The sequence below is a fragment of the Ascaphus truei genome, chromosome 3 (assembly GCF_040206685.1).
Source record: "Ascaphus truei isolate aAscTru1 chromosome 3, aAscTru1.hap1, whole genome shotgun sequence".
NCBI lineage: Eukaryota > Metazoa > Chordata > Amphibia > Anura > Ascaphidae > Ascaphus > Ascaphus truei.
The window spans coordinates 253,964,052-253,981,300 of record NC_134485.1 but is presented as its reverse complement, the minus strand read 5'-3'; the positions used below and the strand labels follow the sequence as shown (position 1 = coordinate 253,981,300).

The 17,249-nt window shown below is 41.5% G+C and overlaps 1 protein-coding gene across 9 annotated transcripts in view; it reads left to right on the top strand.

The window, feature by feature from the left end:
• Positions 1-17,249, top strand: part of MCF2L (MCF.2 cell line derived transforming sequence like) — a 268,085-nt gene that overhangs the window by 12,505 nt on the left and 238,331 nt on the right. For all 9 annotated transcript variants that reach the window (XM_075590656.1, XM_075590662.1, XM_075590659.1 and 6 more), the window contains exon 2: positions 929-1,121. In XM_075590656.1, coding sequence (XP_075446771.1) covers positions 950-1,121 — 172 coding nt within the window. In that variant the 5' untranslated portion in view covers positions 929-949. The remainder of the gene's footprint in view (positions 1-928; positions 1,122-17,249) is intronic.

The following is a 17,249-nucleotide window of genomic DNA, read 5'->3' as shown; positions in this document are numbered from 1 at the left end:
CAACCTATACTGGAATCATGAATGGGAACTCACATTCTCCCAGTGGTAAAACAGCATAGGAATAGCAATAGATGCAGTTGGTAGATTCAGCAATGTGCAGGGGGGTCTTGCTTGTAAACACTCCCTGATGTCAGCAGGACAAACCCTCAATGGAATGAAAGAAAAGACAACTCTAGTGCAACACTGCATGTTCACTGATGATATATTGAAATAGGCAATTGATATTGCACTTACATGATCAACATGTGCTTAGACACATAAAAATCGATGCGCAGCATTGGTGTACTCCATCCACCCCACACCCGAGGTCGCGTCGCGTCACTTCCGGTCCGGCCCGTCGGACTGGAATGCAGTTGTGGTCCTCAATATGTGCATAAGTGACCTCTGAGGAAACTGGCCCGCAATTCAATTTCTCAGCGGAATAATTCTGACTACAGGCACGAGTGGTTTGACCAACATATTGAGGACCACAACTGCATTCCAGTCCGACGGGCCGGACCATGTAAGTGCAATATCAATTGCCTATTTCAATATATCATCAGTGAACATACAGCGCTCCCCACAAGCTCCTCTTTACCATTCAAGATAGGAGAAACTGGATCTTCTCCCAAGAGGGTTGAGCAGCAAAGTTTGCCATTTTTTATTTTAATTCATTATATTTGAGCACTTTTGTAATTTAACATATTATCTTTATTAATATATATTTCACCTTCATAAGTAGCGCCTCACAATTTTTGTTTTTCACTAGTCCCCACTGTGGACTATTACAGCTCCTGGGTCACTACCTGGCCACCGTTGCTCTAAATGTCCTGAAAGTGTCTAAATTCTGCTCTTTTATTGATGACTAATACGTCCGTGCTCCATGTTACTGCTTTCTGAAGCATTTGTCATATAATAGTCAGTGTTCATATCTTTCTTGCTCACACAGGAGCCAATCTGGTTTGTTTTCATGACTGAGTGTTGGAGGCTTTTCCTGTGCAAGGAGCTGGGAACCAGCAGCTGTTTTGCTGCACAAAGAAGCCCCAATGAGGATGAAGCGGAAGAGAATGATCACCAAGTGGTGGTGTCTGATATCCTCCAGCTTGTCCCTGATGATCAGTCTGTGCTGGATATACAAGAAGGTGAGAGAAACGAATGAGCTTCTTTGATCAGTCACCTTTCACTTCACTTTGTAATCTCACATTTCTGCTTTCTTCAAAAGAGGAACCCAAATCCATGTGGGAGGCAATGAATATAAAGGAACATGGATCCCCCTCATTATGGAGTTTGCCTTAAGGCGCACAGACTGTGTGTGTGTGTGTGTGTGTGTGTGTACATACAGATAAATATAATTACATATAGTTTACTGTATGTCTGTGTTCAGATTAGCCAATAGTGCAGGAGTGGCCAGCTTCAGTCCTCAAGGGCCACCAAAAAGTCAGGTTTTAAGGATATTCCTGCTTAAGCACAAGTGGCTGAAGCAGTGGCTCAGTCAACAATTGGAGTTGGCCACTCTTGCAATACTGTGTGTGTGTGTGTATATATGTATATATAGCGTGTTACTGAATTTGTGCAGTGGCATTATAGAGCGTCAGACATTGGCATCAGCTATACATGGCAGAGGGCACTATTACATTGTGTCCTAACTTTATTGTTTGTTTTTTTTTAATAATGCTGCAAATATCCCATGCAGAACTGATCATACAGAGTTCTGTACATAGCATTGTACTGCCTTATCCCACGTTGAAGACAGCAGCATTACCACCAGTCCTCTCCTTCCCTTCTTCCTGTTTTACTGTATGTATTTATTTCCTTTTACAGTATATCTCCCATAACTGGGCCACTCAATGCACACTTATACCTAGATACACAAAGGTCCGTCAACTATGGGCAAATAACTGGACATTATCTAAATCATTAACGAACATTTTCCCTGAGGTTAACGCATATCCACAAAGGTAATTAATTACATGTGGAAAAACAGTGGCCATTGGTTCTCACTGAGAGATGGAGACAGACACAGAGACCTATTTTACAGAATTCCCAACTTGCTTATATACATCCCTAAACACACCTTTTATACAACATGTGGAGAGACACTTGTACATAAAAAGAAGCACCCTTGAGAAATATTGTAATTTAAGTAATTTAAATATACTTTGCATATCCATATTAATCATTTAATTCTTTTGGACTTGAGATGGAAGTAAATGATTCCATTAATTTATTTTATGTATATTTATGAAAATCTTCTCCTATGATATCTTTTGATTCCGACAGGTTTTGTTATGTTTGCTATTATATAAAATTTGAAGCGTATAACTGTGATCCATTTGAACATAGTCTTTGAGACTATGTATTGTATCTTTTATATCATCTTCTCAAAGCACATGTAGCACTACCTAATGAAGTCTTCTCAATGTTAGATGTTACCTGTTCATATCATGTTTCTGACCTAGGGCACGTCAAAACGTCCAGGTATTCAATGGGGTGAGGTCCTTTAGAACGAAGTATTCAGGATATATTACTGTATGTAAGGCTACACATTGCTGCAGGGCTTTACACACACACACACACCACACACACACACACACATACACACACACACACTCCTATGTCTGACTGTATGGATACAATGTCATGTTGACCAATAACTCCCTATATCTTGATGAATGTGGTCCATCAGAGCTTCAAACATCGATTTGCATGAGCAGTGACCCTTTTTTTGGTAAAATAAAAAGTGGTCTTTTTCCCATTAAATATTTATTGTAACTCATGCACATACAACTGAAATATGACTGTTGAAAATTACTGGTGTACATTATAATGAACTCTTTTATGAAAAATGTATTTTTAACCTTTTTGTCTGTTGCCTAGTCTTGAAATGTACAGGTAGTGAATCGATGACTTGCAGGATTATCGAGTAATAAAAGTAATCTTAAACTCTTTTTTAGGTTATCTTTGTTAGTTGGTCAATGCTTCTGTGTTGGCTAAGTTGGAAATTGCGCACAATGAGGTTTAGTAGCCTTGTTTCTTATGATGGTTGTTAGTAAATATGAATGAAACCTTTATGCAACTTGACAATCTTGGTGGAGTTTGAACATTTGTGGCTAGAGAAAAAGTCAGGAAGATATGGAACTTTAACAAAAACCACCATGTTGGCACTAACTTTGACAAAAATGGTGAATATCGGTGAATTTGGCCAATATTCCTTTAAAATAATAAAGTATACATTGATGTTATTTTTTTGGGACCCAGTAAAATGACAACCTTCACTTGAGGGTTTCACCGATTTTCGCAAATTTCATGAACACATCGCACAAAGCTACTGTGATTGTCTGAGGTTCACATATCCCTAGTTTTTAGAGAAACTGTTATTTTAGAAATTGTCAGTGGGCACTCTTTCTTATATTGTCTGTGCGTTGTCTAGCGGGAATCAGAAGTTCCATACATGAAAACTTTTGACACATCCTACAGTGCTCAGAGCTACACTCATCCGGATGATTGATTTTGTAAACATGGTCTAACGTAGCTAATAACAAATTTGGTGACTCTGGTACAGGAAAATGACGTTCGTCTGGATCTCTGGATCGGTTGTCCACATAACCACAAAAGCAAATGTTTGTTATTAAAAGGTGTAGTTAAAAGAAAATCCTCCACATTCACATGCAGTCATCATGTTCCTCATTGCATGGGTTAGAACTTTGGTTAAAATTACTCCAAAAGAGTAGGCTTTAAGTATAATTTGAGAAAATGTAATGATGCGGTCACCTCAAACAAGGTTTGACCGCGAGGCCGAGGTGGGGATTTGATAAACGCTAACCCACAGCAGCGAGGGCACGTCTGGAGTGTAGATAGGTCGGGGTAGGAGATGTCAGGATAGTCAGTGATACTTGCCGAGGTCTGGATTGGAGATGTACGGATCGTTGCAGGTACTTTAGCCAAGGTCGTGGGTAAGCCGGGTCAGGAGCGGAGACGTGTAGAATCCAAAGAACAAGCAAGGTTAGGCAACACAGGACAAGACAGGCAAGGCTTAGACAGGAGGCAGGACAGCAGTGAACACAGCGCACATAAACAAGGTTATGCTCAGCCAATGTACCAGAGGGCAGGCTGAGCATATATATGAAGGACAGGCCAATGAGGAGGAAGCATACTCCCTAGTATGCCTGACTGTGGTTGGTTGAAGGAGACAGGACAGGTGAATCCAATTACCCAGCGTAACGGAGGATACTCTGCATGCGGGTGCCGCACATAGCAGTTGTGTGCGGCGCGACGTCACCGTACGAGTTTAAGCGGGACCAGCGCCGTGCGCGCCCCTAGAAGGAACACTGATATTGGCTGGTCTGCGAGATGCACTGCAGAAGGCAGGACACACCGATCGCGGGTCTGAGTAAGCCGGGAGGGGCGCGGATGACGGATCCTTACAGTAAAGTGGTTTTGTTTCTGGTAGCTCTCTGTAGCATACTGTATGTATATGTTTAAATCTTTGAGTGGATGCTGAACCGCACAGTGACTCCCAATTTCGTAAAATAGCATGGGATATGGACACCTCAGAGAGCTGCTTGAACACTGCAAATCCCAGAGGAAGCCATTCACTTGGTGGAATGCATAGGATTTGTGAACAACTGAAGACGCCATATCCGGTCATTTTCCAGAAAGGCTTTAGTAGCGATGAGGAGATCCTGCAGTGTACAAGTGGCTCACTGATGGCATCTGTATCCCACTTTGCTGAACAGGAGACAAAGCGGCTGGGGGGTGCCATACACAAATGTCCCAAAGGTTTATTTTCAAAAGCCCTCTCATGAGTGTAATATATCACTTGCGTGTTTCTAGTAAACATAGATGTATACTACTGTGTTGTTCTGCTCCATCTTTCTGCAGCTATTTGGAACAATCTTCCAGTGTGTTCATTAGAAACACTGATTTGTTAGTTCTATTGTGCACTATATGCTCAACAAGTGTGAATAGTATTAGTCACATTCTCTCTGACCTTCTCTATATCATGGAGCTGTACTGTGTTGTGGTTTATTCCCTCTATTTTATGAACTTTTGAGTCACTGTGCACCTCAACGTCTACTCAAAGAATTACCCTCACAAACGAAAGACGAAATCTGTGATTTGAGAGCTGCAGACCAACTCAAGAACTTATCAGTATCATTTATTATTATATCACCATATCACAAAAGTCACTTCTTTTGTTGTTTGTTATAGTGCTATTTTAAAGTGCATTGAATTTTCTCTTTCACATATGTAGAAATCTGCAAGAGAGCCAGGGAGATGGCAGTTAACGTATTCACTTGAGTCAAAAAAGTTCAAAGGTCTAACTTATGCCATGACCCCATTGATCTTGAGAAAATAATTGTATCCCTCTGTTCTTCGCTTCATCTAATTTATAATTTTTGACAATAATTAGGCTGCTGTTTATTCTTCCCTTCTCTGGATTTAGTCTGTCATGCCGATTAGAGCATCATAGTATGCAGTAATGGAAACAGAAACCATGTGTATTGGTCATGTATGAAGAAACAAATAGAACATTATACTGTGATGGTTGTACTGTGTGTAATTGTTATGCTTTGCACACTGGAGACCAGATTTTTCTTTAAGGTTGCTCTGGAATAAAATATTTTTTTTGTTTTTTGGGTTTCAAACATACTTAAGGGGCATTCAAATGTATCCTATTTATTTGTAGGCGAAAGTTGATTTCCTGTGATTTTGTGGTAGCGGAGAAAGGAGGTTAGTATTGGAACTACAGTATTTATTAATGGAACATTTATTATTGTAGTTGCTATTCACCCCTTTATCTGGAGCACTTTGACTGTGGTGGTCACATCTGCCCCAAGGGTTTCTCCTGCAAAAATACAGATGACTCGTTCCGTATGTAGACCCTAGAAAAAGAACAGGGAATATCAGACATGGAAATTTACCAGTGGAATTTTTCTAGGCCAGTTGTATAAGTTGTATAAGGCTGGAGGATTGAACTTATTGGGAATTGTGAGATAAGTGTAGTAAATGCAATCCTCATTTCATTGGGACGTTGCAGGAGAACAATCCTGGAGGATAAGAAAGGCCAACAATTAAATAGGTACTACAATATTACAGTGGGTTGAACAAAATGAGCAATGAAAGCAGGCTACTTTAATACTTCTTAAGTGAAATGACAGCCTTCATAAATATCCTATGCCATAAATGCCGTAATGGGTGGATGAAAGTACTAAGGTGTATTATGAGTTCCATGAAAACTGAAGTTCTACTGAAATTGATATTTTGATTATTACACAAAGTCCAAGTGTATAATAAAGAGGAAGAGGAAAAGTATTCCAGTTTTAAAAATTCTGGAGATTTAGGGGATGACCTTAAGCTTCAGGCATTATTTATTATGGAAATATGTGTCAAAGGTGTTTTTCTAAATTCCCAGAAATGTCCTGGTGCAAAGGCACACCCAGCTGCCCTTTGCATCATTATCTGTTGGGACAAGTAGTTATACTGTAGGGCAGTGATTCCCAACCTTTTTTGGTTTGGAGGAACCCTTGAAGTGTTTAGAAAAATCTCCCTCTTTTCCTCACTCACTGCCTGACCCCTCTCTCCTCTCGCTCGCCCCTACATTCTGTCAATTACCTCACTCTCACTCAATCCCCCGCACAAAATACATACCAAAAAACCCCAACCCCCTAAATACATATAACCCCACCCTGCAATAATAAAAGTACCCCGCCCCGACAATACATATTAAAAAGACCCCAACGCCCCAATACATTTTAAAAATACCCCCACCTCCCCAACGCCCCAATACATATTTAAATAATCGGGCCGCACGGGTAAAATCATCACCCTTATATCTCCCCTAGGAGGCAGGCAAGAGGTGGCAGGGAGCAGGATGAGGCGGCGGGCTCGAGCAGGCAGGACTGCACACTCGCTCAAGCTAGCAGCAAGCACTTGAGCGCGCTTCTGCAGTCCTGTGACCGGCCTCTGGGGTGAGAGGGGAATGGGGGAGAGCCAGGAAAGCCATCGCGGGCCGCACAGTGAGTGCGGGCAGCTAGGCGGTACCCCTGGGTCCGCTCCACGGAACCCTGGTTAGGAATCACTGCTGTAGAGCAACTGTATGTGTCTTGATACAAAATGTAACATCTACTGTAATTATGCTGCTTCTATTTTTTTAAAGCCACAAAACGTGACGTCATGTGGGTTTTTTGTTTGTTTGTTTTTTTTTTATAATGAGTTCTGTAGTAATAAAGAAGTGACTTTTTTTTATTTATCTCGTTGAGCAGCAATACTACTTTTTTTATTTTACGTAAAGCATGTGACAATGTATAATTCTACATTCTTACCTAAGCTGGCAATCATGTGGTTCTCCAGTTATATATATCTGTAAGAACCCTGAATGTGTGTCTAACAAATTGGCTGCCTTCTAGCTGTGTACTGCCGTCTGTCCAATGTAACATCATATTTCTAAGTGTAACACATTATTGTTACAGCTTTCAGACTAATAGACAGTCTTCGCTTTGGAACACAGTAACAGATCTGGTTGTGATATTGTACTTTGTTGCCAAAGTGCAGAGCTCAAAAAGGTGTGAGTCAGAGTTTAAGCGGATGTGACTCTCTAAATGGTTGCTGTAGCAACGAAAGGATGATCAGTACATTAGAAATGGCATTGGGCGTTTAAAAAAAAAAATGCTGACTGTATTATCTAATATTACACAACTGATTTGTTTTTACAAAAACATATTGCATTTTTCATGTTTTGCTGCTTTAATGTAATTATTTTAATGAGTTTTAAAGCATCCACTGATTTCTATAGCAGGTTTAGCAGCAGTGCAAAATGTTTGCAACACTTTCCTGTTTGTGATAATGTGTTGCAAATGTTCCCAGTAGTTTGAGCTGTAAAGGTAACAATATATAATGCTATCTTAGTATTACAATGATACATTGTAGCTGCTGAGTTACACTGATTGAAGGATTGAAACTGAAAAGCGGCCATTTTATAAGGCACACAATCAGGATTTTTACAGATTTGCAACAGTAGCACCAAACGATTGCCAGCTTAGATAAAAATGTCTAATTATACATTGTCACATGCTTTACACATTACAAATAATAAGAAAAGAAAAACGGGGAATGTAGTATTGCTTCTTTGATAGGTTCTCTCTCCATCCACCCCACTAGAATAAAAATAAACACAGTGGGAATTCATCGTATATGAAGCTGCCATTTGAACATCATGGTCCCTATTTAATATAGTGAGAAGCAGGTTAATGTGCCAATAAAGAATCCATTTCTCATAGCACACCTTCACTGCACATTTTGTTGAGTCCAAAATGTGATAGAAATCATTATCAAATCATAAATCATGTTGCACATATTTGTATTTTACTTATGTAATAGAACATATTTATAGGGTCTTTTTTTTAAAACCTGTTTCTTCCATCGTTCTAATCTAGAAGATATGTGATCTGTGATTTAGTCATTATTAATAGGTGGGACAGAATAGTAGTTTAAACATTGACCTTGATAGAAATCCAATGTCATTTGTGCTTGAATTACTGTAATCATGCTTGTATGTTTTTTTTTAAATTATTATTTTATATACTTAATGACATTTCTGCCACTACAGTGAAGATACTGTTCAATGGATACATCTGTATTAGAGTAAAATTCAAAGGTGGCGTCTATAAAGTTTTATAGATGGTGAGCATTGGATTAAACACTATGATACTGTTCACGGATGTAACTGATCCCTAAGAATAAATCTGTGTAACTTGGCTAGGTTCCTTATTACAGAACTCTGCTCAGGAAGCGGCTTAATGCTCCTGGCTGTGCACAGTTCTTGTCATTCAGATTCTGCAGCATGTTTAGGAAATTGGAGAGCATGGGGGCAAAATAAATGTTACCATTGGTAATAATGCACCCGTAAAGTGTTGTTGATGGTGTCGGATAGCACATTCTTTAAAAAGAAATGTGTTAGGGAGACGAGGAATGCCCTGAATTTTCATATCTGATAATTGTTGAATGTGAGAAAAGTAGCTGTACTGTATTAGTTACTGTAGATAATCTAACGTTTCCTGTCTTCAGTACATTTAAATTCCAATGACTGTTATTTTGCCAACATCATATACTTTGTTTGCCATTTCCTGAACGTCAGATATAATAGGCTAATGAGTTTTCATTCACGTGCATTACCATTGGCCTAGAGCAGGTTAAATGCAAGGGAACATGCAAAAGGGTACGGGAAATCGAAACAAAAGCAAATAAGATAATGCTTCTCGCGTATGAAAATAGTACCACTAGTCCCCGGGATATAAAAAGTTTTTTCTCTGCTACCACTGGCCACACCAGGTTTTGGTAAGAAGTAAAACATTGCAAGCAATTTTGAATGCTGATGATGATATACATAAGAATACTTGTATTCACTGGTGTCCCAAAAAGCTTGTCTGGATCAAGGAGAGATTTGAAAATCCTGCACTATAGCAAGGGTAGGTACAAGAGAACATATAGTCCTTGGCGCACTGAATAGTAAATATTACCAATCCTTAGTTGCAAAACAGTCCTTGGTCACAATAGTGATGTCAGTCTATTCACTTGGGGATCCTTGCTTGAATTCCTCAGTGTTAGATGACTCTAAAGACATAAGAGGAAAAACAGACAGACCATTGCGCAGTGACCTCTAGGTAATAGAGCTCATTCACTCTGCAGCTAACTACTTACATCAAGTAAATGATATGGGATCTTAAAAGGTATCTTTATCTGCAGGGTGCTGGGCTGGATATTTGATTGCCACAGGTTCCTCAAATACTTTCACTTCCACAAGCTCCCGGTCACAGTACCCATAAAATGTATAAAAACAACTTAGTACGGTACCAAACAAAATTAAAACACGCAAGAACCACATGAACTGCACTCACATATTCAAGGATCTTGCTGCAAAATTACAACGTGCCGCCCGCAGCTTGTGTAATTGGACCACGTTGCCAATGGTTGGGTTCAGATCCACACCTCTGCTCCTTGCGTCCGCGACTCCACAAACTGGATCCTCCTCCGGTGAAGTCACCGCTGCGCCACCGCTCTTTCCAATGCTGACAGACTCACGTTGCATATGCAAGGATAGGCTCCATCCTACGCGTTTCGTGACTGTTGACATCACTTCGTCAGGGGTCAGGTGAATGGTTATCAGGTGAGAGACAGCTAAGTTCAGTCCCCATTATCTTCCACGCAGCGTGCACGCACGGGACGCGGCGTGAGACGACTGCGTCGCCAACAAGGTTGTCTGCCATGTGTACGTCACGGGAGCGAGGAACCGAGATCTCCCTACTAGTGCGTCATGTACGCGCAGATGGGGGTCTGCGTGTGTCCCTGGTGTTGGTGCGTGATGCGTCCAGGGGGGCGGGGTTTAGCCACGATCCTGACCGTTGCGTAGTTCGGGCCTCTGATCTGACAGTCGGACATAAAAGTACATAGTAAACAATCTCCATTATATTACCATAATTACTCTTCTTCACTCGGCGGTCTCTGGTTCGTCCTGCGGGCTCTTTCTGTTCCTGTTCTGCTGACCGCTGTCATCATTGGGATTTCTGTTCTTCTTACTGCCCATGTCAACCCATTGTTGTCCTCTCCGCTCTGGGTGGAATCTGGTGGTTCCTGGCATCGCGGAGTCCTTGCTTGCTTTGGGTCCTGAAATATTAATTATTTCAAAAAAGTTAGTTTTATTTTCTCCGTGCCTGAGGACAGAAACTTTCCCTTGTATAACAATCAGTTTAGTAGGAAATCCCCATTTGTATCTTACGTTGGCTTTTTGAAGGTGCAGAGTAATTTCCCTCATTTCTCTACGGTGCTTCAGGGTTAACGTGGAGAGATCGTTATACAGCTGGATCTTGGCCCCCTCAAACTCTATATTGTTGATGCCTCTGGCCTTTTGCATAATGACTTCCTTGTCAGTAAAGTCTTGCATTTTAATGACCGTGTCTCTCGGGGGATCTGATGGTCTGGGTCTAACCACTCTGTGTGCCCTGTCCATCTTTCAGGTCCATTCCTGTGATTAGTCAGTCACATGGGAGAATAGGTTTTGTAAGTATAGGACCAGCTCTTGGGTTCTACTGTTTTGGGTATACCCCTAATTCTTATGTTAGAACGTCTCCCTCTATTATCCAGGTCCTCTATACTGCACCGACACACTTTATTCGAGCAAATACCCGGTATGTACCTGGCAGATACCTGGAATGCGCCGCTCCTCACCTCTGACAAGCCCCGTTGCATTTGCCTTCCCAGCCTGGGTTCATGCCTGGCTGATGGGCGGCTGATCTGTTAAATGATAATGATTAGGATTTAATAGGCTGCAATGCTTCGCGTGTCTACCAGATGGCATAAATTCATGAATTGTAATGCAGTATATATATATGTACTGTGCAGTATTGCAGCCAACGGGAATAAAATGCTTCAATCCCTGCCGGAAAATAACTCAATGCACTCGGGCAGAAAACAGTCACAAACCTCAATACACCCGGGTATACCCGTATTCGTGGGACTAGCCGAGCTCGAATAAAGTGTGTCGCCAGTGTATGTAGGAACATATTTTGCATAGTCTCTTCCTGCTCCTGTACTTCATGGGTTACATGCTCCTGAACTGTTGTAACCGTGCCAACTTCTTTTTCCAGCTCATCCACCTGTCTCCCAAAATAGTAATCTCATAAAGTTCGCTTTTAAGCATTAGCGTCAGGTCTGTCAGCAGCTTTTGTATATATTGTTTTGTCGCTAAATTGTCAAGCCTGCTTTTGTGGCATATTCTACCTGGCCTTCAGTCATTTTGGGTTCCCTTTCTTTCCCTTGCCCCTTGAGCCGGACGTCGCTCGTGAACCCACCTCCCCCATGTGCTTGGGCCCTATCTCCGGCCTCCGGAACATCTGGAGTGTGCTTTTCGCAGGTGCAGCCTTTTTGTTTTTTTTGTAGTGGGTATTCTTTACAGTTTCACTGCTGCCGTGCGTGTCTATTTTGTTTTATTTAGCTTCAGGGCAAAATTCGTTGATGCAGTTAGTGTATAGCTATTGTGACATAGTCCCAGAATATTAGGCAGCTGTCTGTCCGATTTTAAGGCTGAAAGTGCAAAAAAGTGAAAAAATTATCCATTACACAGTTTCACATTTGCTGAGACTGTGGGATGGAAACTCCAGGCCAGAGTTTACAGTGGTTCAGGTTTTCAATCATTTGCTCTCCTAATTGAGGAAGATGAATATATTGCAGTTAGTTTGGCTGCTTCACTCTCTCTCTCTTAGACCCTGGAGGCTGGGAGGACGCTGCTCCCCAGGATCCACTTTGGGGTAGAAGGCACCCACAAGTGTTGCAGCACCTGAGGATCTAATGGGATGCTGTCCCCATCTGACAGTTAAGGACTTAATGCTATATCTGTGTGTTATTTAAAGTTGGCAACTAGCTTGCCCAGCCAATATTGCAGATTGGGATATGCATGTGAGTTAGACTACCTACAGGAGTAGATGTTTGTTTTTATGATTTATTTTGTTCTTAAAGTGATGGTGTTTAAAATGTTTAGGGTCACTAATGGAAAAATAACCGCTGAAGGATGAGGGCTGAGAGTCCCTTGTGTATACACGTGTTTTCTCCCTTTTCTAGAAATTAAACCCTAGAAGACTGTGTCGTGAAGAGCCTGGGCAATCGGCAGCACTACATAAAGGGAGTCGTTTGCCACACTATGTAGTTATTTTGTTTTGACTCATGTAGTGCTCCCCTGTGGTCACAGTACCTCTTTTCGGCAGCTGTCCCACCATTGCCTGCCACATCTCCCCTGGGCTCCCTTACTCCTACCCTGGGCTCCCTTACTCCTCGCTTGTGCAGACGGCAGTCATCTTAAGGCATCGGGCTGGGACTGATGAGCATGGGCCAGCCAGCCCGTCAGACCTCACCTCCACGGTCCCTCAGTAGCGCCTCTGGCTGGAATAGAACCTGTTCTGCCCCTCTGTGCCCCTGAGTGCCTGCTCTGGACCTCTGGAGAGGGGGGGGGGGCGAGTCCCCAGAGATCCGGGAGGACTTCGCGGATGAAAACAAAATGCCCGCCGCACAATCCCATCCCTCCCGGCATCACGGCCGCGATCCACTCGTTTGTCTCCCTCACCCCTCGGATGGCAGGAGGGTGGGGTGCCACCATTCGTCCCCGCCAGTGTACCGTCCTCTCTGCGTGTCTAGGGGGCCGGATAGCCCCACAGATCTCCTGCCTGACGGAGCTCAGCAGACCAGCGTCTGCTCAGCTCAACTTCCAAGCCACGCCCCCTCTATGATGTCTTTTTCAAGGTATACATTCTGAAAGACAAAAAGTAATCGGGGAGCTGCAGCAGCTCCAGCGTGGAAATGATGTAGAGTCTGTATTGCATCCCTTATGTCAAATACCTTGTATGACTCCCTTTTATTTAGGCAGTTCACATAGATATACATTTTTATTTATTATAAAAAAAAATTAATAGGGGTTGCAATAAAACAGATTTTAGTTTCCCTATACAGTGCTGCTTATTTATTTATGTAAGGCTTTTTATATTGATATATAATATGAGATTGCTAAATAGTTTTGCAGCTTCTGTTAAAATAAATATAATGTGGTAGGTTGAAAAAGAGTCGATACAATTTTTCAAAATGTGTGTTTCAAAGCCAAGATTATGTGGTTGTAAAGTCATGTAATGCATACAAATGGCTATCTGAACACACTTAATTTAATGAAAGGTCTTTGCATGTTACTGTTATACTGTAGTTTGCATGTTGGTGTTCACAGCTTACTTCATTCCCGATTACTCCTGTCCTTTACCCATGGAATTCAGTCATATCGGTTCTTTTTATAAATTGGTTGAAAGTAAATGCTCCCCTCTATGAACTGTATAGGATAATGCGTGTCACAGTTCATACTGCTCTGAATTTATAAGATCCCTCTGCTGCTGTAAGCTAATGTTGCACGTGCTCCCCCGGCATTTTATTTAAATGTTGTGGGGAAGAGTGCCGAGCCTCTGTAAGCTTTGAGCACTCCCCCAGTTTGCTCACCCCTGCTTAGACTATGTTGTGTGCTTCAGGGTATATGCCTTACATGGTCTTTCCTTCAGACTGATGAAACATTAATAACACATTTTGGGGCATGATTGCTGCTTTAAGAAATATAACAGATTTTTATTAGTCTCCTGAGTGCAAAATTGTTTGTTTTGTTTTTTTTATACATAAATAATAGAAGCACCAGCGTTATAACTGGACAGGGATTGCATTGACATCAATGGGATATATTTGCTTGATAAATATTCTGCTGTATTTCTGCCCCAATTTTCATGCCAGGAGATTTTAATAAATCGCTCCCATGGTGTCTGAGCTTGAGAGGTTACTGTCATTTCATAACTGTGCTACGAAGTGCATGGTAACGTCTGTTGTTTCTGCTGCATGTTGATAAGGGAGTAATCTCTTACGACAAGCAATATTTCCAAGGAGAGAGTCTCCCACTGGATTTAATGATTGGCTTGCTAGCCAGTCTGACTGAATGGAAGTGTCCCTAGAGTGCCACCCTCGGGAAAAGGACTACATTCGTGCAAATGACACGTTTTCTCTGTGGGTTTAATATTATCAAAGGTTGCTTACAGTTTGTGGGAATCCGAGCACGGTCTGCTACTGTTTGTCATTCAGGGCATTTTTAACGTCCTCTGCTGTAGAGCCCAACTGCTCATACAAAGTTTTTAGAAACCATTTAAAATTAGGATAAACTTGCACACAATTGGGTAAAATTTGTTTACGTAAAAGTTGCTTTTAATTAATTTGAGGTATGTCCTGTGTTTTTATTATAGAACATAGAGAGAAATGTTATGGTTTCAAAAGCACAAAAAATTAAAATAAAGAAGACCTCATAAATTCAAGTAAAGTGTTGAGTATGGTATAACAGGGACACAGAATTCCTTCTGCAGTATTTCCCATATTTTTATAGAAAAAAAAAAGCTGTGTGTGCTGTGCACGCGCATAGTACTGTAAGTGAAACTTCTTTGACTTTTGTCACAGAAATTGTGTTTGTATTGGTGATGTTTTAATTAAAAATCAAAATACAATTTCATTGACAAAACGCAAATAAATTTGGACTTTGAAGGCGTGTGCTCGGCACACATCCCCTGTATTAGCTATTTGCACCAAGTGTGAATTCCACGTGCGTGTGACTGTGTGACTGTGTGTGTGTGTGTGTGTGTGTGCGTGTGACTGTGTGTGTGTGCATGTGTGATGTATGCGCACCCCCCCCTGCACCTCGCATATGCCCCTGCACCTCGCATATGCCCCTGCACCTCGCATATGCCCCTGCACCCCGCCCCCTGCTCCTGCTCTAACAGATTTGCTGGACAGCCGAGGGAAACTTAGAATGTCCAGAATTTGGGAGGTGAGTCACATTGGAAGCTCAAAATAGTTGCGTTGACCTACAAATCCGTAGCAGAATGTACAATGAAAGTTTTGTTGTGCTACGTGGTGCCGTTTCTGAGATTTCGATGCTTCGGACATACAAACAAACAGACGGAATCCAACTTAGAATTATAGGACAGCTATAAAGTCTGGTTTTCTATTTAATGTTTTCAAAAGATTATTGTTGTTGACCATCTACTGTATTACGGTTGTTTAATCTCATCTTAATAGACACAGGGGTTATAATGTACACTTGGTTTACAACTCTACAGAGTAAGCTGACTTTTTCCTTGTTTAAATTAAAAAAAAATTATTTTCTGCACATTATGCCGAAACAGCACTTTTTATATATTTGGAAAAATATATATCTTGAGTGTAAAGCCATTGGGTTTTTTTTCTGTGCCATTTATGAGCGGCCAATCCTTTCCACGCCTATTTTTATCATGGTAATATTTATATATGCTTATTGTACATGCTTGTAAGACAATTTTAGACGTTCATATAATATCTTACTCCTTAGAGACCGTGTAGGCTTTGCAGGCTTACACACAGATGGCAATGCTGCCAGAAACAATTTAAGATAAAATGAGGACATTGCTTACTGCATTCAGCTTTGTTATTGTCCGAGCATCATCAGATCACTATAAGCACTATTTATGTTTACAGAAGATGTTGCTTTTGCTCTAGAAGTGCACAGGTAAATGGAGTATTTTTGTTTCAAATTTGTAATATGGTGTTTTTTTTTCATAAGGACTAGATCCACAAATCTCTATTAAATCAGAACTCATTACATGACGTCACTTTAAACAGGAACAGACATTAAGATCCCCAAGTCCACATGTTGTTCGCAAAGTTAATTATATTCAAAAACAATGTCTGGACTGCATCTCATTTGTATCGGCTTAACATTACGTTACTGAAGCATAACATTGCATTTGCTTTCAATAACGTGACATTATACCGGTATTGGCGTTACCCCTATCCAGACCCTGAAATAGGGCTTTTTCTGAAGTAGAAAGAAAGAGTAGATGAAAATAACTCTGGGAAATAAATGCAATGTTCTGTTATTTAAATGATGCTGCGGCGTTACAGCCATCCATTCCCTGCAAAAGCCCTGTTTCGGTGTCTGGATGGGAGCGACGCCATGTTTAGGTATAAAGTAATGTTATGGTAAAGTGGCAGTTCTGGCTACACTATTTTATTTTCATTTTATTTTTAAATTTAATGCTCTATGCAGCAGTACAGTAGCTTTAATGAAAAATAATTGCCTAAGCTGCCGATCGATCCATTATTCTGTGATCGATTGGCGAATATCCTTCTCCTAGTGCTGACGTCTGATTTTGTGCTGCAGTCTGGGAAATGCTACATTATATGCAGTGTAACACATTGTTAGAGCTTTCAGCTCAGCAAGAGACAATCTGCTGCTGGGAACAAAGTAGCACAAACAGGCCTTTAGCAAAGGGCAGAGCTCAAAAAGTTGTGTGACAGACCCTGTTTCAAAAGAGGAAGTGGTTGTGACTTTCTAAATGGTTGTTTTTAAGCAGCCAAAAGAGGATCCGTTCATGATTTAAACCTCATCTTTTGAAGTGAAACTTCCTTAGTGGCACCTCATTCGTGATGGGGCAAAAAAGAATTGTGGAGACAGAAATGAAACGGATGTGACGTCAGTGCTGGCAGTTGAGGCCGGGCTGTGTTCTGGCTCAGCCCGACCCCAACACTGACATCACACCCGCTCCACAAATCAGATGTGGCGGCGGCGGCGATAGCCGCCGCTCCTAACGGCCGCTGCCATGCCGCGCATGCGCAGTTGTGACGGCGCCGCTGATTCCCCGCCCGTTCCCCGCCCATTGATATGCTGCGCATGCCCGGTA